The 22,226-nt window shown below is 40.7% G+C and overlaps 2 protein-coding genes across 6 annotated transcripts in view; both read left to right on the top strand.

The window, feature by feature from the left end:
* LOC138170723 (serpin B11-like) overlaps positions 1 to 22,226 on the top strand; it is a 70,470-nt gene that overhangs the window by 18,301 nt on the left and 29,943 nt on the right. The window contains exon 1 of one of the 4 annotated variants that reach the window (XM_069100224.1): positions 10,321 to 11,041. The exons of 2 other annotated variants lie outside the window; for them this stretch is intronic. The gene's annotated coding sequence lies outside the window, so the exon portion shown is untranslated. Of the gene's footprint in view, positions 1 to 10,320; positions 11,042 to 22,226 lie in introns of those variants that run through there. One more of the 4 variants, XM_069100225.1, reaches the window with a different exon arrangement.
* LOC138170204 (small ubiquitin-related modifier 2-like) lies at positions 8,907 to 9,194 on the top strand. Of its 2 annotated transcripts, XM_069099531.1 has the most exons (2): positions 8,907 to 9,060; positions 9,118 to 9,194. In XM_069099531.1, exons 1-2 carry the CDS (start codon positions 8,907 to 8,909, stop codon positions 9,192 to 9,194), a joined length of 231 nt encoding a protein of 76 aa, XP_068955632.1. The 2 variants fall into 2 exon arrangements, with proteins under 2 accessions (XP_068955632.1, XP_068955631.1); XM_069099530.1 differs by having other exon boundaries at positions 8,907 to 9,194.

The following is a 22,226-nucleotide window of genomic DNA, read 5'->3' as shown; positions in this document are numbered from 1 at the left end:
AGAAATAGTAGAAAAATAGGATGGAGGGAAATACACAGTCTTTGAAAGATGCAGGAGAGATGGGACCAAAGATTGGCACAGACTCCTAGGGACCGAGTGCCTATTCCACTTCTACACTAGAGATGGTAGCTAAGGAGAGGAAGTGACTGAACCTCTCATCTCAAGAGATGGCAGGAGTGGAGATCAGTAGTGGAGTAGGAAGAATCCCTGGGCCCCAAGCTGCTTAGCTTTGTTATACAGTGGCAGTGGTAAAATTACTTAAGTTCAGTGATGGCAGCTATAGAGGGAGGAGCCAAATGGCCGGGGGAGGGGGAATTCCTGGATACTAGCCTCTTGGGAGAGAGTCAAGAGTTTCTAAAATGACCACCCTTCTTGAGGAGTGTAAAGAGTTAATAGCCAAGGACTGAGCACATGATCCTGAATTTGGAAGAGCAGTAAGCAGCTAAGCAAGGGAAGGAAAAATCTTGATATTGCCCTAAATTACTCCTTGATGTTCTTTGGATGGTGTCAGGTTTGCATCTCTAACAACCTTGAGTTCATTTTCCTTCCTGAGGGAAACCAAACTTTTAGGGTGTCAGCCTATATATGTCACTCAAGTAAAAGGTGAGAATGTGGAGGTGCCTTGTAGAGGACCACAGGCCAGTGGGGCTTAGGGAGGTTTGGAACATCCTGCCCTGATAAGAAGGATAGCGTACACGGGCATCATGTATGAGGTGAATGGGAACTAGGGCAATGGTGTAATCCCAAAGACAGTGGCTTATGATGACTATGCAGTTTCACACTATATATACTGGACTCTTAGCTGAATAAAGCTGACTCTGTTTTCTACCATACTGGAGTCCCATCTCATTTATGATTGTCAACCTCTGCATAAGTAACCCTTTTGAAGTCTATCTTTTCACCTAACTTTTCCTTCTCAGCTCTGCTGCTGGCCAGCAAGGCTCATCTCCACTACTATCTCAGATACTGCCACAGAAGGGCAGGGGTCCCTGGGTGGGCTTGGCTTCTCACAGTGCCTGGCTAGTAATCCTGTTTTTTACCTTTTTGAAGGAAGTATAAAAACTTAGAGGCACTCTAAAGCCTTTACCCTTTATAGATTCCAGAGATAGAATGGGGATTCACCAGAGGAAAGGACATTTTCTTTTATTTTTTTTAAGGGGGTAAGGCAAGGTGATTGAGGTTAAGTGACTTGCCCAAGTTCACACAGCTAGTAAGTGTGTCAAGTGTCTGAGGTCAGATTTGAACTCAGGTCCTCCTGATTCTAGGATCGGTGCTCTACTCACTATACCACCTCACTGCCCCAGGAAAGGTCATTTTCTTGATTATTATGGGCTCCCATAAGTCCTTTAAATTGTCCTGCATTCTTTTTATGGGATGAAGTAAAAGTTGTCCTTTATCTGGTATACATTTCTACCATGAGTGCTTGAATGGGAGCTGGGAAACTTTTTTTCCACATCTGCAGAGACTTAGATATGGGCAACAGTATATGCTAAATTTCCTAGTGGAAATTCTGGGTAGGGGCAAAATGAACCAATAACATTATTTATGGGGTATCTCTTCCAAGACTGAATCTGGGCCGTGTAAATTCAGAGCTTGAGAAACTGTTACATACACACATAAAAGGCATCTGTTTCTAGGAGACAAGTTATGGTAGATGCCTAATGGGTGGCATAGACCCTGAACACTAGAGGAGTTCTGAGGAAACTAATGACTATGAGCTGGAGTAGTTAAGAAAGGAGATACAAATGCAAATAGTCACATTTCACCAGCAGAATTTCCCATCCATTCACTTTGAGCAAATATGGCATTGGTGCTTGATCTATAATATAGACAACTCCTGATGTGGAAACTCCCTCCACAGAGGCAGGTTGGTGCTCCATGTATAATTACAGTTTAAAAAATTTACTTGGAAGTACTGAGTCTTGCCTAGAGTCAAAGACAGGACTTAAACTTAGGTTTTCTCCTTTCCAAATTTAGTTCTCTAGCTACCAGACCAAGCTCCTTCTCAGGGAAACATACCATGTAAGAAAAAGCAATACTATACTCCTTGGGAGCCCCTGAAGCCTCAAGGGCTTTGTCATGTGACATCTTGGAACAGTAGCATCAAATATTTTCAGGGACTCGGACTGTATTGTTGATGCTCTATCCCAGTGGAGATTGTTGGAAAAGGTTCTTAATTTTTCATTGAAACCAAGTGTCTCCACATCTAAATGTGTTTCAGGAGAATGGAAGGAAAGTGCCACATGAGTCACAGCTATGACTATTCATTTGGAAATTTCTTATACAAGTGGTGATCAAGAACTTGAAAGTGTCATCAGCAGTGGTTTGGGAACATCTTGATCAGAGAACTAGGTATGAAGGATGGAAGGGAACAAACATATGTTAAGCACTCACTATTACCTCATTTGATCCTAACAACCCTTCAAGGTGGGTGCTATTGCTATTTTATATTTCATTTATTTTATATTTATATTTTATGTTATATTTTATAATTTATATTATATTTATATTTTATATTTCAACTATTTTATAGTTGAGAAACTGAGACAGGGTTTAAATAGCTTGTCCAGGGTCATACAGCTAGAAAGTGTCTGAGGCTAGATTTGAACTCAAGTGCTCCTGAGTCCAGGCCCAGTGCTCTATCCGTTGTGCCTTTTGCCACTCATACCTGGGTGAATTGGATAGGTACTTGGGCACGACTCTGCAAAAATGTCACATGGTGGAAATAGAATTGGACTGAGAATCAAGAGACCTGGGTTTGAGTTTCTGTCACTACTTAGCTGTGTTACCTTGGACCAGTCACTCAACTCTAAGCGTTATTTTCCTTAATCTATAAAATGAGACAGTTGGACAAGGCTGGATAGCCTCTAAGGTTCATTCCTTAAGAGTTTGATAGTCTATAAACAAACAGGTTATCAAGAAAGTTAGGACTATGGGAGAGAGATAGAACAAAAACCTTAAAACACATCTACCAGTGAAATATATATTCCCTTACTCATACAGTTTTCTTTACTATGTATGGGTTTCTCCAGGGTCTATATATCCTGTTATTTTAGGAACTTTGAAACCAATTTAATATCATCAGTGGCAGATGTTTGTAGGTATGTGAACAATCAGGACAGTTCTTATTTTTCATTTATTTTTTCCTTTAGCAGAATTTTCCCTCAGAAAAATTGGAACTGATAATGGGTTTATCATATGGGCAGACAAGACCAGTCAACAAGATTGTAAACTTGAAGGTGAAAGCATCATTGGCAAGAGGGTGTGGTTGCTTGCATATAGGAGGGGAACATTTTTAAATATTGGGAGTGGTAATTACCCTCTTTGAAGGTTTGAAGAAAGTATTTGGACTCTTCTTTTTTGCCTTTTTTTTGGGAGGGCAATTGGGGTTAAGTGATTTACCCAAGGTCACATGGCTAGTTTTTGTGTTAAATGTCTGAGGCCAGATTTGAACTCAGGTCCTCCTGACTCTAGAGCTGGTGCTCTACTCACTGCACCCTGGACTCTTCTTTTCAATAGAGTATTAGGCTGGTAGAGACCTCATGGATCTATCCCATCTTACTCATTTTATCTAAGAGAAAACTGAGGTCCATGGAGTAAAGTGGTTTGTCCAGGGTTACATAGCAGTGTCTCTCTCTCTCTCTTTTTTTTTTTTTTGGAGGGGAGAGGGCAGGGCAATTGGGGTTAAGTGACTTGCCCAAGGTCACACGCCTGGCAAGTGTTAAGTGTCTGAGGCCATATTTGAACTCAGGTCCTCCTGACTCCAGGGCTAGTGCTCTATTCATTGTACCACCTAGCTGCCCCTCATAGCAATGTTTCTCAAACTGTGCGTCCAGACCCCATATGGAGTGGCAAAAAATTTGGCAACAGTAAAAGGTTTCTGGATGTGCAATGACCAAAAATTAATTTCAAAATCAAATGCATAATAAACCTGAGGTGTTTCTGTCAGCACTTGCCCTTCTTCATCCCACAATTTCTCTGCAGACTAGGTTCTGAACATAAAGCATGCACACTCTTTATTGAACGTGCCTTCAGGCTGTGCGACTCCAAGGAACACTGCCAAAACTCCAGAAGGGGTGACAAGTGGAAAATGCTGAAGAAGCCTCATATATAGCATCACTGTCACAACCAATGTGAGGGCTTAAGCGCCCTGACTCTTCAGCCTGTACTCCTACCAGATGTTTAACAGACTTATAAATTGAGAGTCAGTTGAGAAAGTACATTTCAATGAATAAGATCAGTGGGAAGATGCAATGACAAGTCAATCAATCACCCAACTGACAAGCAATTTATTGAGTGTTTATTATGTATCACACTCAATCTAAGTAAAAGCTTCCTAACTCTTTGTGCTGTTGCAAAGTAGCATAGACTGCATTTAGAGTTGAGATCCCCTTCACTGGAGGTATTCATGCCAGGGCTGGATGATCACTCATAGAGGGTATTCTTGTTTGAGCATCAATTGAACTAGGGGGAGACAATGGGCTCTGAGCTCCCTTCCAACTCTGAGATTCTGTCGTTAAGATATGATGATGATAAGCATCGTGCTAACCAGGTGTTCATGTTTATTTATGTAATAAGGTGCCCTGGAAAGGAGGGTAAAAAGAGAGAGACTGTGAAATGTAAAGGGGAAGCCCTTCAGATTCGAAAGATGCTTTCTTGATCTTGGGAAGCTTCTGAGGCTCAAATAGCTCAGTTTTTATGTGAAGAGACCAGGAAAGAAGATGAAATTGCCTCTAGAACACAGGCTGTTTTCTGGTCTTTCACTTTACCCTTTCATCTACATAAGACTCTAAAAGAACTCTGGGAAGTGTAACCAACTGGATTGAGGCCAATTACCATAGGCCAAGGTGGAGTATCTTACTATGGGAACTGGCTTTCAACCAGGAAGGGTTAGAGAGACTAGATCTCTTCCATCTCTTGCCTGGCGGTGATATATCTCAAAACTGTGTCTCTGAGGGAGTGAAAAAAAAGAAAGACTTTTGTTGACACCAGCCTAAAGGTCACTGACATAGCTGAAAAAAGGCAGAAAGCTCCCACTGAAAATACTGTAACACTACAGTTGAGGTGAATGTAATATCCCAGTTGAGCCAGCAATGGAGGTGAGTGAAGAACTACATCCACCTATGAAAAAACAAATCCAAAGAATATGGCAGATCAACTTGTGTAGTCGACATGTAGTGCCCTGAGAAGAATTCAGTGTCAAGGCCCCAAATGGCACATGTCCAGGGGCAGAGAGGCTTGCCCCTCTCAGTCTGGCATCGGCTGCTCAGTAATGGAGAGATCTGCAAAGACTATATTTATAGTAGGCCAATCTCTTCATGACTGGTCTCATCTATCCCAGCAGTGGATTGACCCATCTGGCTATGACACTGCTTCCTGTCAGGATCTGAGCTATCCATCCTGTGGAGAAATAGTTATGCCTTTCAAGGAGCCAGCTCAGACAGGCAGAGGAGCGATGCATCCAATACCATACCATGTCCCTTAATGAATTTTGAGAAGATCCCATTATAGAAATAAATATCATTGAGGTCCTGAATTTCTGGGGATGTGAGTTGCTTTGGCCATGAGCATTTGCTATGTGAGTGCTTTACTGCATTTTTACTTTAAGGCCATGCTTATACTTTGCCCTCTCACTGACTCTGTGTGCACATGAGGGAAACTGCCCTTGTTTTTTCTGGGAAATACTTTGTAACTACTGTTCTTGCTATGCTTTGAGTAAATGCCATTGCTAAAGAATAAGTGAGTCTACTGGCTGACTGTTAAGGGGAATCATATCAATGGGGGCTTCTGAGATTGATTAGAAGGATAATCACCTAAAGAGTTACCCTTAGAGCCATGAAAATAGTAGTAACCACCCCTCTGGAGACCACTAGTCTCCCAGCGTGCTAGTTTCAGTGTGGGATGGGGGAATGAATTAAGAGGTGTTAGTTACATTAACTTTCATTCCCATTCAAGCCAATTCATAATTTTTAAATATGCTAAAAATTCAAGTAAAATGGTTACCTACTTTGACATAAGTTTATCTTAGCACCAAACTGTGTACATTTAATTCATCTGCATGTAGTGACTATGTTCTGTCTTATTTTTCCAGAGTCAGGAGTTTGTGGGTATCTCTACTGCTATTAACTCAAGACCCTCCTACTGTTAGGTGTCAGTGATTGATTAGTACCCCAAATCTATCTAACCATTCAACATGAATTAGTTTTTAAAAAGAGATATTTACTTCAAGGATATAACAAGAACAAATATATATACATTTACTCTCAACATCTCAATTCATGTTCTCCCCTATACCATGGTGGTCTCTGAGGAGAGGAATCACATATTTAGCACAATTTCTATATAACATTGGTCCCACCAAATTCACATCTAGTTGTAGTATGATTGCTAGATGAGTCTAAGTCTCAACTGGGATGGGTCTTAAAGGTTACCCACAAAGATCACCTCTTGCTCCTGAGGCATCAATGCTGAACTGACCTCCAAAGCCCTCCTTGGACCTTGGAATGCTGGGAGTCCTCTGGAGGGTCACTCTCCTCACTTTTTTTAAAAATCACAAGGCTGGAGTCTCCAACCCCTTTACCTAAAATAAAAGAATAAACAATGAGACAACAGGACCAAGGCCTGTTTTCATAGGTCATATGTCAGCCTCTGGGGAGAAGGCCCAAGTCCTCTTCCCATATATTATTGTGTCTCAATGTGCACCAATAGTGAAAGAGTCAAACCAAGATCAAGAAGCTGAATAAAGAATGGCTGAGTTCATCTAAGGCCTTTTGAAGGCACCCCTAATTTTGGCCATGCACACAATCAAGTGAGTATTCTCCCAACCACATGGTTAGCTGGCCAGAATTACAGATTATCTGTGTATGTTTCAAAGATCATTCTCTCCAAGGTGCTTCTATTCACTTCATCATGACTCCACAGGATATAGTCCCTCCATACCAGGGTGTAGCATTGGAGGTGCCCTGGGCGTGGCCAGACCCCATTCCGTGGACGCTGATAATGGTAGCAGCTCAGGCTACCACAACATTTCACAAAAATACATTCTTTTGTTTTTCAAGGGCTTGTGTGCAACAGCTGCAGCCTGCGAGAATGTGCTCTTAGAAGACCATAAGCTCAGTAGGAGTCAGTAGTATGATCTGGCATCCATTAGACTATTTAGGATGAGGGAGCTGATTCCCACTGCACTCTGCTTCGGTTTGGATGCCATATTTTACAGAAGGCCTTGTCAGGGAGCATCAGAGAACGACAACCACGCAAATGAGGGAAGGGGAAGGGAGTAAGCATTTATGGAGTGTTTACTATGTGCCAGGCATAGCACTAAGTGCTTTTTACACTTATCATCTCATTTGAACCTCTGAACTACACTGTGAGGTAGATGCTGTGATTATCCCCATTTTATAGTTAAGGAAACTGAAGTAAAGTGATCTGCCCAGGGTCACACAATTAGTAAGTGTCTGGTAAGAGGCTGGATTTGAACTCAGGTCTTCCTGACTCTAGGCCCAGCCTCTATCCACTGTGCCACCTAGGCATTGTGTGTTTATGCCCTTAGAATGTGTTTGTGTGCATGTGTGCATGTATGTGTGTGTGTGATGCCCTGTGTGTAGAAACCAGCCTGTTTGTTGTTAGAAGTGTGGCTCTACAATTGACCGCATCTTAAAGAATCTCTTATTGTGTACCTGTGGTATGCAGAACACTCTGATAAGTGATAAGGGTATATAGAGAAACATTCCTTTCCTTGGTGTCTCTCTTCTTCTCTACCACAACAACTTCTAAAATTCTTTCCCTGTGACTCCCTCAGTCAAAAGTTCTCTCAGAAGATTTTGTATCAGCTGTTTACACCTGATTATGATTGTTTTGTCTCACTTTTTCCAGGATCATTCAAATTATGAACCCTTCCTTGCACTTTGGCACGAAAGTCATTGTCTTCCTTTGGGAATTTTTGTGATTTATTGGGGGGTGGGGTTGGCAGTAGGGGTGGGATTGGACAAGGTCCTTTCAAACAGTAGCTGAAGCCTGCCAGCAAGGCACAGTGTGTCTGTATAAGAAGGAAGGAGGCATGTGGGAGGGGGAAACAGTAGTTCTGGAGTTAGAAAAACTGGGTTGGGGGTGGCTAGGTGGTGCAGTGAATAGATCACTGGCCCTGGAGTCAGGAGAACCTGAGTTCAAATCTGATATCAGACACTTAACACTTACTAGCTGTGTGACCTTGGGCAAGTCACTTAATCCCAACTGCCCTGCCTTCCCCCTGCAAAAAAAAAAAAAAAAAGAAAAAAGAAAAACTGGTTTTGGAATGGTTCTACTATTTACTGCCTGCATGATCTTTGAAATTCACTTCTTAGTTTCTTCATCTGTGAAATGAGAGGGCTGGATTAAATGGCCTCTGAGAACCCTTCTAGTTTTAAATCTTGTAACCTGCATTCTCTTCAGCTGGGCTGTATTTGGAGGTATAAGAGGATGGTGCCTTAAGTTTATATAAGACTTTCTTCCATCAACTTTATGCCCAAACCAGACAATCGCTGAATCAAAAGCTCTCTAGATCCAATCCTTTCTTCCTTTGGGCTTTTGGGATATGAAATTGGGAGTCATCAAAGAGGCAGTGAGCTGTTTTAATGAATGGATATCAGGTTTCTAGGTGAATGGAAGCTGCAGGTGTGGTTGATTCAGCATTAGAAAAGTCACCTGGGCTCCTCCTCCTCCTCCTCTTCCTTCTTCTTCTCCTCCTCTTCCTCACCATCACCACCATCATCTTCCTCCCTCTCCCCTTCCCCCTCCTCCTCCTGCTCCTGCTCCTGCTCCTGCTCCTGCTCCTGCTCCCACCGCTGCTGCGTCTCCCTCCGTTCCCTTGGAGCCGACCATCCCGGTGCCTCTTTTGTGAAGCGGAGGCTGAGGAGACCCCCGGCCTCGCCATGGCCGACGACAAGCCGAAGGAAGGAGGCAAGGCCGAAAACAACGAGCACATTAATTTGAAGGTGGCTGGGCAAGATGGTTCGGTGGTGCAATTTAAGATTAAGAGGCACACACCACTTAGTAAACTGATGAAAGCCTATTGTGAACGACAGGGTTTGTCAATGAGGCAGATCAGATTCCGATTTGATGGGCAGCCAATCAATGAAACAGACACACCCGCACAGTTGGAAATGGAGGATGAAGACACAATTGATGTATTCCAGCAGCAGACAGGAGGCGTTCACTAAGAAGAGAATCTACAGCTCTGCTCCACAACTGTGCTCCCAAGGAAAACAGTACATTCACAATTAGAAAACCAAGATTTGGTTCATCCACGTCCTGACTACTGCAGTACAGTTTTCTCTCTTCTTTGATTCCCTTCCCCATTCCTTTTTTGTACATAAAGTAACTGGTGTATGTGCACAGGCATAATGTGTGTGTGTGTGTGTTTTTAACTAAATGGCCGATGGTATGCTTTGACCAACATCAAATGGAGATGGGGAGGGGAAAAAACAATCTGGTTCTGTGGAAATATCCCTTTTCTCCATTCGTGGCATGCTTATTCAACTTTTACTTTTATATTGCAGTAAGTTTTTTGCTCTGTTTAACAACAAAAAAACAAACCCCACAAAAAAATCCTTGCATACCATGTTTGATTGGATAATTTCAATGTTTTTCTTTCATCATTGTAAAACCAAGGACAATTTTATAACTTTTTTGCACGTAGCTGTTACATGTAGGGCAATCTCTGTCTCTCAGTAGGGATAAATTACTATAAAGAAATTGATCCTAGATAGTTTTCCCTTCAAGTCAAACATCTTGTTTAAAATTAAAAAAAAAAAAGTCACCTGGTCTGGCCAGAGAAAGACTTGACAGATGTCTGGCTCTTTTTCATTCTGTGGGTAGGTGTGAATGCCTGTCACTCATTTTTCAGGGCCACAACTGGATAGTGGCAGTTGTAATTTTAAGTTAGTTTTTGCCAGTTGGCACATAGGAGTCCCTTAAAATATTTCTTCCTGATTTTGTAATCTAGGAGATGGGGAAAGCCTACTTCTTCTTCTTTTTTCTTTTTGGAGGGCAATTGGTGTTAAGTGACTTGTCCAAGGTCACATGGCTAGTAAGTGTTAAGTGTCTGAGGCTGGATTTGAACTCAGGGCCCGTGCTCATTGCGCCACCTAGCCTCCCTAAAAGCCTACTTCTTAATGAGATCATCTATCCAATGGATGGCCAGCTCTAAAGACCTTTCTTTGAAGCATAAGTATAAAAAATATAGTCTATCAGTAATATTCTTGTTCTCTTTGAAAACTTGGGCTGTTGGGTGCCAGTGAACTGAGTGTTGCTCCATGCTTCTGCAGGTGAAGGCTCTTCCTTGCCTCCCTTCCTCTTTACCCCATGCAGCCACGTCCCTCCCTCCACCCACCTGAATCAGCTCTCAGCTCCAGATTTGCCAGGGGGGAGGGCGTCTACAGTTTTTCCCCACCAAGCTTTTAAACTGTAACCGCAAATTAAGCTCCTTCCTCAGACTCACTCTCCTGTTCTTTTAAGGATAGGTGCTCAGGAATTACCCAAGCACCACATAAAACAAATGGCTCAGCTTTGGATGAACAAGAAAACGTGAGGGTGGGATGTGTCCTACTAAATTCCCTTCTTTCCCCTCTGATCAGGAACCACTCAGAAGAGCCCAGTCAAACACTGGCATTTGGAAGGGGCAACCACCTTTTTCCTAAGTAGAGTTATTTTTTTTTTTCAAGGAGCTCTTTCCTTAAAATCTTCAAGGGCAGACTTGAGTTTGAGAAATCTTCCCACATTTGCCACTAAAAAGGGAAATGAGAATTAGGTGTATCTCTGGAAATTAATCTCTGTCCAGTGAGAGTTTTTATAGAATGGAAAGCAGCCCAAAGTTGGCTCTCAAAGGGATTTCCTTCTAAGTGCTGTGCCTCTCCTCCGGTGACTGAAGAGGCTGAATCACCAAGATACAAACCGAAAGTCTCCAAGGAGGAGGGACAAGAAGGCAAAGGATTTGTATTTCCTCATGATGGATGCAACCCCAGCCTCACTGACCAAGCTGTAAACTTCACCTGGAAAAAGCAAAAAGGTAAATACAAAAAGAAAGAAAAAGGGAAAAAAAGATAATAGGAAAGAAAACCCAATAAAGCCCAATTGTTTTGATATTATAGCTGTTGTTATGCTGCCAACAATTGCCGTGCATGGGGGACCAATGAAGGCAGCGGAAGGTCGAATTTTTATACCATAGCAATGCATACTTTTTTAATTAGTGGGGCAATTGTTCTGGGGGCAGACTTTGGTGATTATGTTCATATGTCCAGATGTTGTCGATTTCTTTTGATTTTGAAGCCATGTGAAAATGATCCCTTCTTGAATAACTAGTAGAAAGGATTCTGTATTTGGAACCTTAAGATCAAAATTTGGATCCTGGTTCTCCAACATATTTACCTTTTCTGGTACTTTGGGTAAGGTGATTGTACTATGTGCCTCAGTTTCCTCAGCTGTAAAATGAGAGGGTTGGATTAGATGGTCTCTGTATTCCTCTACATTGAAGAAAATATTATTTTTTGGGGAAGGACAAGCTGATATGAATCAAAACCATTTGACTGGAGTGGTGAAAAACCTTTCAGTTTTACTCTGAGGTCTTCTTAGTCTTCTTCCCAATGAGTACAGTGTGATGAGATCATAAAGAGACGTAGCATAGCTGATGGGGTGAAAAATAGAGGCATTATCTCCATCAGACTGGTTCTGTAAGTGACTTGATTTGTGTCTTAGGGCAATTCCTTTAATTTCCCTGTGTGTCAGCTACCTACTCTTTTGAAACAGGGAGAATTGTACCTGTTAGTTCAGGAGGAAATTATGAGGATCTGCCTCTGCTGTGAACAATAAATGGAGTCACAGTCTGAAGTTTCAAGTAGATGCACATTTTAAAAGCTCTTATTCTTGTGAGGAAATGAACCATTTGCAAAGTTCCTAGTTTTTAAGGCAGGTGCAGTGAGGTTGAGACTGAATGAAGGGCATGTTGTGTAGTGAGAGGAAAGGGATGTGGGAAATGGGCCAGTAACTGACTGGGGATGAGTATTCTATTGTAGAAGTCTGTCTTAGAGGCATAGGGTCAAAAATATATGAGAGCTGTGAGGGGCCTTAGTAGTCAGCTAGAGAGGCAGTGAGATTTGTGGAGAAGAGAACTGAATTTGGAGCCCAAAGAGCCCTAGTTTCACATCCTGCATTGAATGCTTGCTACCTGTGTGACTGGGCAAATCACTTGACTTCTATGGGTCTTGGCTTCCTCAGCTATAAAATAAGGAAAATGATACCTGTGGTACCCATCAGGTATTATTCAGTGTTGTAGGTGAGGTGATGTATATAAGTTACTGAATAAAAAGTCAGATAGAATGAACAGTTACTCTACTCCCTAAATGATTTAGTATAAACAGTTCATGTTAGGGGAAGATTATGGGCATCAACATCTCCAAAATTGCAGCTTCTCCATTTAATTTGATCTGCTTTCAGCCTGAGTTCCTGGGATATGGGGTCCTTATTTTGGGCTACCTTTGAGGCTCTGTGTCCTTGGTCTTTCATTGTTGGGTTTTCAGCTCACTGGAACACTGAGTTTTAGTGAAGAATGATGTAAACACCCACGTCAGTAAACAAACAGGTTATACCCCAGAGATCACTGCTCCAGAGAACTGTTTGGCTTTGACACCGAAGAAGGGAGGTTTAAAGATCCCCAGGAGGATGGGTTAATGGGAGAATTCAAGCATGAACCCAGGCTTAGGAAATATAAGACACTGGCAGACACAGAGGCACCCAGCCCCCCTCTCCATACCCTCTCCAGGCCACACACATTGATAATCTTATATATTCTGCTCCATCTGGACCAAATGGTAAAAAAATGAAAGCAGTATCTGCCTTCAACCCTTTTGAGACAAGGCAACATGATTAAATGAATTTAAATTAGGATAACTGATGAATTCAAAGTGTAAATCATGCCTTAAACTTGCTATATTTCTAAGATATTATTTAATAGAGCATGGGGTCATAGGATCTAGAGATGGAGGAGACCTTAGACATTGTCTAGCCCAACTCCTTCATTTAACACTGGAAGTTGCTGAGGTTGAGAAAGTGACTTTCCCAAAGACACATAGGAAGCATCAGAGTCAGGATCTGAACCTGGGTTCTATTGATTTATTGCATGAAACTAGGATTTGCTGGTAATTGTGTGAGTTTAAATTTAGGGCAGTCAAGTGGAACTTTGCAAAACGGCCCTTCCTTTCTCTAGCCATGGCCTTCTGGAAAGCCATTGCATCTACTCTATCATCAGGAAATTCCTTGAATTCCTGGCATTCAGAAGTTCTCTTTATGGAAACTTCCTAACCTTCCTTGCATCTCCAGAGTAATATGCATTCAAGTGTCTAGAGAAATGGTTCCTCTATTTTTAAAAAATGTATATATATATGTATATGTATATATATATGTACATATATATATTTTACATCCAAGACTTACTACTTATATGAACTTGGTTAAGTCATTGGACTTCCTGGGTCATAGTTTCTTCACCTGTAAGATGAGGGAGTTGGACTAGATCATGAGTGGGTAACCTGTGGCCTCGAGGCCACATGTGGCCCTCTGGGTCCTTAAGTGCAGCCCTTAGACTGAATCTGAATTTGGATTCCATCAAAGGGCCACACTTGAGAACCTAGAAGGCTACATTGTAGCCTCGAAGCTGCAGATTCCTCACCTTTGGACTTGGATGGTGTCTCCTCAGATGCTTTCAGTTATAAATCTATGATCCGAGAGTATACAATGAAAACATCAAACTATGAAGACAGAATACGCAGCATATTTAAAGTCCTTACCAGCTTCTATGTCTCTGTGAATGGACTCTAATTAGTGGCTTTGAGGAATGGTTAATTACGATGACAGACTATTTACTCTTCCTTTCCCCACCCCAAATCCTTACAGATAACCTCTCAGTCAGGTAGGGCATCCTTAGTAAAGGACTGACATCAGAGATGTCTTTGCCGAGGTATAGTAGATAGTGAGATGGAGACAGGAAGTAAGGTCACCCAATGAGATTGTAACCTAATCCCTAGGAGAACAAAAAAAGGACATGATCCAGCCCTAGAAAGGGAAAAGGGCTTAGAATAGGAAAAATTATTCTCCCTTAATTAGCTGGGGAGGAGAATTAAACTGAACCCCAAAATTAAGCTACTCTGAGACCCCTTTGAAAACTCCCAAACCTGTATGCCCTAAGGAATGCCAGTAACTGGCTAGGTTCCTAAAGTCTCTGGAGATCAGTGAAAGGCTCTTGTACAAAAGCTATCTTTATTTCACTGCCTGAACTTTGACTTACTAGATGCTAATTTTGGGATAACAGATCCAGTTTTCACAGAACTACAGACTCTCAGAATTGGACAAATCTTAGATCTGTCTAAAATTGGACCAAGGCCCAGTCATAGAAGTCAAAACATAGTGGAAACAGAATCTGACTGCTCTGAGCACTGTTCTGACTATTCATGGCACAGCTTTACATTTTTATAGATTTAGGGGAGAATGGATTAAGCCACAGTGAAAAAATATCAAGGATTTTTATAACATTTTGTACTTTGTTAACATTCTCAAATGCTTTATCTATGTTTTAAATTCTAAGACATTTGGCCTCATAATCATGTTTGTAGTTTCATAATAATGTATGTCATATCAGTTCTAAGTGTCAAAGTTGCTCCAAGATGGAGTTGGTCTTGTGCTTCTTCTGCAAAGACCATATAATTCAACACTTGTCTGACGAAGAATCATTTCTGATATACTCAAAATAACTGGTCATCCAGCCTCCACTTGAAATCTTCTAGTGAGGAGGGTCCCCACTATCTTTTTTTTTTTTTTTAAAGCAATCGGGGTTAAGTAACTTGCTCAAGGTTACATGGCCAGGTGTTTCTGGGTGGGTGCTAAGTGTCTGAGCCTGGATTTTATCCCCAGGTCATCCCGACACTGGAGCCAGTGCTCTTACTCCCTGTGCTACCTGGCCGCCCCATCCCCACTATCTTTCAAAGAAGCCCATTCCATTTTTAGGATAGCTTTAAGTTTTTCCTTACTTGGAGCTGAAATCCACCCCTCTGCAAGGGATCACTCCCAGTTCTACCATCTTCTGGCCAGATAGAAAAAATCAAAACACTCTTTCGCATGGCCTCTCAAGTAAGAGATTACTCCTATCAAGTCACCCGTCAATCTTCTCTGCCTCATTTTTCTTCATATAAATCCATATACTATGGGCATCCCTTGATATATGATCACCCACCTTTGGGAACATTCCATCTTGTCACCATTATTCCCAACATGTACTTAGGCCAGAACAGGGAGATAGTGTGAGGATAGAGAAAGAGTGCTGCTGAACTTAGGACCAGGAGAAGTCAGGGTCAAATGTTGCCTCATCCCTTTTCTAACCATGATTCTGGCCAAGTCACTTTAACTTTCTGAATGTCATTCTCCTTGCCTAATAACACTGTTAGTGGCTACCTTACAAGGTTGATGTAGGGATCAAATGAGATAATGTATGTCAAATGTTTTGCAAACATTAAAGCGCTATATTAAATCTATGAAAAACGAAATGAATACAGCAGGATTATCATTGTACCCACTCAAGGTTATCTCTTCCAGTAGTCTAAGCTCATATTAATATTGAGTTTTCCTTATCATATTGTTGACTCATGGTGACCTTATTCTCCACCTAAACCTCCAGATATTTTTCATAGAAACTGTTATCTTGTCATACCTCACCCCTTTTATATTTATGAAAAATTTTTTTTAACCTAAGTGACTTTAGAGTTAAAATGGCTCAGTTTCATCTTGTTAAGTTAAACCTATCATTCTAGCTTGCCAAGATCTCCTTGGAGCTTGACTCTACCAATAAATACCTTAACTCTCCCTTTTAGCTTTATGTATCTGTCATTGTCCTTCATCTATGTTATTGAACATAGAATGAAGATCTGATCCCTTGGATCGTAATCCTCTGGAGACCTTGTTCCACCTGTATATCAAGATATTAATGACTATTCTTTGGAGGAATCCTCTAAAATCTCCTCACCATACTATTATCACTTAATTCATATCTCTTCAATTTGAACAGGAGGCCCCCAAATCAAAGGGACACAAGAATGGTAAATAAGAAGACCAAAAAAACCAAACCCAACTTGCTAAAAGAGCTAAAGAGAATCCATTCTAATTACATATAATTTATGAGGCTTACTACTTGTGTACACTTGGGTAAGTCACTTCTTGGGCCTCAGTTTCTTCATTTGTAAGATTAACGAGTTGGACTAGTGGGCCTCCTAGGTTTCTTCCATTCCTAAATATATGATCCTAGACCATGTAATGAAAGCATTACACTATGAAAACAGAACCTTGGGACTAAGGGCTGTACTCTGATATGTTCATGTTTGGGTGAAATAAAAACACCTCTCTGTGCTGTGTATATTGCCTTCAAACAATTAACTTTGGTACTATCCCTTAGTCTTGTAAAACTGACTTTCCAACTCTGTTCCCAAGAACAGAGAAGCCAGATCACAGGGAGGCCCACATACCTTATTGTCCTTTCAAGTTTTCAATGATAAGAAAATGGGGTAAGCAAGCACTATGCTAAGGAACAGAAGAGACCAAAAAGGGTACAGGACTATTGTAAGTTAATAAGATATATATGCGCATGAGGATGTCAGGGAATGGTAGGAGAAAAATGTGAAAAGGGAACATTCTTCAAAGGTGCTCATAACTGTCTATTCCATTTGGTTTCATGAGAGAGGAATGGAAGGGATTTTCTAGGCTTGAGGGACAAAAAAGGCAAAGCAAAGACCTAGGGAGAAAGGTTGGTTGACAGTGTTAAAAGATGCTGAAAGATCAAAGAGGGTGAGGACAGAGAAAAGGTCAGAGGACTCAGCAGTCAAAAGATCATCAGTATCCTTGGGAAGCAAAGTTTTAGTTGAGTGATGGAATCAGAATCAAATTATAGGAAGGCGAGAAGCGAATGGTAAGGAAGTGGACACAGGGCAACATAGCTTGATATGATAGCTAGGTAACGTGAAGGTTTAAAAAAAAGCATGAGGAATATCTATAGGTGGCAGGGAAAGAGCCAGCAAATAAAAATATATTTGAAGAGAAGAAAGAAAGGAGGAGTCAATGAAGGGGGTAAAAATCCCTAGAAGGGATAGAAAGATGCTAAGATTAAGGAACAAGTAGATGAGTTGGCTTTTGAAAGGTGAAAGGCCATCTCTTATTCAGATATTTGAGCAAAGGGGGAGAAAGTGGGCGATGAGGATATACAGGTTTTGAGGTATACAATATGGGAAGAGAGGAAGGTCATGATTTGCCTTCCATTGTCTCATAAAATAGGAGGAGGCAAAGTCTTTTGCTGAAAGGGAGTGGGGAAGAGTAAAATTGGAGACTTGAAGAGAGAAGAGATGGTTTGGAATAGTCAATGAATGACAGTCACTCAGATTTTGTCAATAAGACTTTACCAAGTTCAGTTAATTCCACCCTTTTTTTTTGGTATACATCCTCCCTTTCCATTCATGTGGTCACCACCTTACCTCAGGCCCTCATCACTTCTCCTCTGAACTATTCTATCCTAACTGGTCTTCCTGATTCTAGTCTCTCTACATTTCCAATCTATTCTTTCCATCTCTCAAATGAATCTTTTCAAAGAACATGTCGCTACCCCCATACCTTTCAAAAATTTTTGGTGGCTCCCTATTGCCTTGAATCTAGTTTGGCATTTAAGAGCTCCATAGACTGGCTTCAATCTATCTTTTCTGCTTTATGCTATTAGTTCCTTTCACATACTCTGGGTTACAGCCAAATTTTATTATTTGGTATTCCCCAAATTCAACCTGCCATTTCCCTTTTCTATGCACTCTGAAGTCTGCTTTCCAAATTCCCCATTGCCTTGGACTAAATGTCCTTTTGTAGTTAGAGAGGCAGAACTTTTCCTGACCCCAATGCAAGCCACTTTCAGTTATATCATGCTGTCTCTCCTCAGAATTAATAGGGTAAACCATAGAACTTTCCAATCTGACACATATCAAAGACTTAAAAAGAAACACAAATCAACCATGATTTTTAAAGGAAATAGACATGTCTTTTTAATATGGCTAGAAATAAGTATATGTGTCTATGTTTGTATATATGCATGTACTCATATATATAATATATATTTATACACATTATATATATAAGAGACAGAGGGAAGGAGAGATATAGAGACAAAGAGAAAAAGCCAAAAGAAAGGGGGGGGGGAGACAGGAAAGAGAGAGAGAGAGAGAAAGAGAGAGAGAGACACAGAGAGAGAGAGAGAGAGAGAATGAGAGAATGAATGAGAATATCCATGTACATGAACTGGAAAGATGATTTAGTTCAATTGAAGATAGTGTGTCTGGGGGACATGGGTGCAAAAGCAAGCTCTGCCACTTGCTATCTGTATGAATGTGAGCAGATCACTTCCTTTCTTTGGGCTTCAATTTCCTTATCTGTAAATAAGGGGATTGGACTAGATGGTCTCCAGGTTCCCTTCCAGCTATAAATCTCTGGTTCTAATCCTATACATAAGAGTAGTGGCAGAGCTAGAGAACAGCAATCAAACTGGTCCAGCCAGCTAGTGAGACATACTTTAAAGGAAACCAGAAAATGAAGACATGTAAGAGATTCAACATGCCTATGAGCTTGAGAAAGAAAACATACTGACGATCCCTGCTTAAGTTAACAAAGTTTTATCTATGTTCATTAGCTTAGTTGATGACAGATGACTTGACTTTTGTGAAAGATTTGTCTTGTAAAAGTCAGCTGACAGTAAATGTGAAGATATTGTGTGCAGAAAGAGAGAAATGTTTCTTCCCCAAAAGAGTTTTTAGTAAGAAGAAAGTTTGGCATTCTTTTTGCATTTCTAGTCTCTTTTAGATACACAGAGGAGAGTTTTACAATAATTTAGAGAACCTTGCATAAAGTTTGGTAATAATAATTAATATTTATGTAGCACTTTGGGGGATTAAAATTTTTTCAATGAAGAATTCTTTATTCTCTTTCCCTCTCCTCTCTCTCCCACCCAACACACAAAAGAAAAAGAAAAACAAAACCTTTGGGGTGGCTAGGTGGCTCTGAATAGAGCACTGACCCTGGAGTCAGGAGGACCTGAGTTCAAATCCACCCTCAGACACTTAATACTTACTAGCCATGTGATCTTGGTCAAGTCACTTAACCCCAATTGCCCTGCCTTCCCCCCTCCAAAAAGCAAAAATACAAAGCAAAACAACAACAACAAAAACCAAAACCTTTGCATCAGATATGTGAAATCCAGCAACATGTGCAAAAATGTGTATCTCATTTTGCATATTTAATCTATCAACTCTCTGTCAGTGGGACATTTTGGGTCCACTGACATGATAGTTGATCGTTGTATTGATCAATGTTCTTAAGTCTTTCAAGACTGCTTTTATAGTGTTGCTATTGGTTCTAGTTTGAGATTTGGAAAGCATTTTGTATATATTATTTGACTTGATCTTTATAACATCCTTATGAGATAGGAAGTATTATTACCCTTAATTTACAGATAAGGGAACTGAGTCTAATAGAAGTTAAATGGTCAGTTCTTCCTGACTCCCAATCCTATTCTCTCTACTATGCCATCTAGCTTTCATTAGAGTATAATGCTAGGAATGGCACTGCTATCTAGTGAAAAGGAACCAATAGACAAAGGGATTGAGTTCTCCCACCACCACCATTGATTAACCACGGGACTTTAGGTAGATCAATAAACCTTTTTAAGTCCTATTATCTTATGGAGCCATAGCAGAATCTCAAAATTCCTTCTAGACTTTGAAAATAATCTATTTTAAATTTTATTTTTAGTAGTCCACCTCCAGTGGCCCATTCTGGTATGGAGATGACTCTAATTTCTCAAAAACTTTGACAGTGTAATTTCTGGCAAATCCTACAGAATTTTGAAAAAGTCTCAAGTATGGGTTGGACAATAAGAAGTATTATTCTGTCATTGGAGGACAAGCTTAGTTAAGTACAGAGTATCATAGGCTGATGAATTTGGAGATAGAAGGGAACCTCGGGGGTCATCTAATCCAACCCCATAATTTTACAGCTGAGGAAAATGAGACTTAGGTGACATGAGTTACTCAGGGTCACATGGGCAGCATTAAATAGCAATCTATAAATCAACAAACATTTCCTAAGCACTTATACTATATGATAATGGCAGATACTATATTAGATGTTGGGAATACAAATATAAAGAATGAGGTAATTCCTGTCCTCAAGGACCTTACATTATTGGGGGAGACATGTGTCTATATAAGCATAGATTGAATCAATGCCAAACAAGGGCACCAGCAGATGTGAGGATCAGGAAAGACTATATGTGAGAGGTAGTTCTTGAGTTGTATCTTGAAGCAAAAGAAGGAATCTATGGTGCAGAGGTGAGGAGAGTAGAGAAGAAGGGTCAGACTGAGAGATGCTGTTGAGCTAGAAATAGTCTGATTCAACAAGTGATTGGGGGCAGCTAGGTGATTCAGTGAATAGAGCACCATCCCTGGAGTCAGGAAGACCTGAGTTCAAATCCAGCCTCAGACACTTGATATCTTTATTAGCTGTGTGACCTTGGGCAAGTCACTTAACCCCAATTGCCTTGCCTTCCCCCCTCCAAAAAACCTCCCAAAAGAAACCAAGATAAATGATTGGATATGTGGAGTTGAAGAGAGTAAGTAGTCAAGGATAGCACCAGGATTAAAAGTCAGGGAAACTAGAAGATGGTGGTGCTTTCAAAAGTAAGGAGTGGGGGTGGGAGGGGTGGAATAGTTAATGAGTCCTCTTTTCAACATGAAATTGTGGTGTTTCCCAAACACTAATTTTGAAATGTCCATCAGAAGTTACGTGGAACAGAAGCTCACGAAACAGACTGGGACTAGATATATTGATCTAGGAGCCATCTCTGTAGGGAAGATGATTCAACCCATGGGAGTAGATGAGTTTACCAAGAAGGAGAGAAGAGAAGAGTGCCAAGAACAGAGCCTTGGAGCATACCTTCAGTTGTGGGGCATGATATTGGACGATGAGTCAGCAAAGCAGATTGAAAAAGGATGTCCCAACAGATAGAAGGAAATCTAGGAGAGAGTAATGTCACAGAAACCCAGAGGAGAGAGCATCCAGGAGGAGAGGATGGTCAGCAATGTTGGACAGTGTCCAATGCCCCAGAAGTCACAAAGGAATGTGTGTTACAAATATTATCTCATTTCATTCTCACAATGACTATGTAAATAAACAAACATTGATTGTCTCCTATGTCAAGAATGGGGATATAAATACAGAAATTAGATATATGACTATCACTATAGGGAATTCCTGGAAGCAAATATTTCTTCTGGCAGCATAGACTGGCACCTTCTCTTGTCCTAATTTAGAGCTTTAGAGAATTGCCTGACTCACTGATAGGGCAAATGACTGGCCCCAGTCACAAAGCCAAGATGTATTATAGGCAAGATTTGAACTTAGGTCTTCCTAGCTTCTAGGCCAGCTCACAATAAACTATGCCACATGGCTTCTCACCATTTACAAAATCAATGCAATGTAATTTTGTGTGTCAAGGCCTTGGTTGGGGGCGGGGTGGTAAAAGGCTTCATGTAGAGAGTGGTACTTACATTAGGAAATACCCAAATTATAAATATGACCAGACAAGATATCTGAAAAAAATAGCTACCTATTCCTATCAGTACAACATTCCACCAAATCATACCAAGAAAACTATTAAAACATAATCCACTGTCAGAATGGCCTAATGACTCACAGTATTAGCTTGTATTTGTAAGTGTTTTGAGGTTTACAAAGCACTTTCCCCCTGGCAGTCCAGTGACATAGGTAGCACATATCTTATTTTTCTCCCTACTTCATAAATGATGAAATTGTGAAGTAACTTGACTGAGGTCACACAGCTCCCGAATGTCAATGTCAATATTCAGTCAGGCGTGCCGACTCTTGGAGTCTAACATTCTTTCCACTATATCACGTGGTCAACAATTGAATTTACTTTACTGACACATGCTTAGGTTTAAAAACAACAACACCACTCCAACATTTGACCCATTTTCTATTGATCCTTGGTCAGTATTTTTAGTTATTTAGTATTTAGTTAAGTGGACTTTGATGCTATGAATATTCTGGGCATGATGAAAAAACATTAAAGGTATTGTTGATGTTTACCTAAAATTCTCATGTGGAAAACATTA

This window comes from Petaurus breviceps, unplaced genomic scaffold (genome assembly GCF_028583685.1).
Source record: "Petaurus breviceps papuanus isolate PSGF00001 unplaced genomic scaffold, PetGlider_PUasm1.0 38, whole genome shotgun sequence".
Lineage (NCBI taxonomy): Eukaryota > Metazoa > Chordata > Mammalia > Diprotodontia > Petauridae > Petaurus > Petaurus breviceps.
This window is presented reverse-complemented; position numbering and strand designations above follow the sequence as displayed.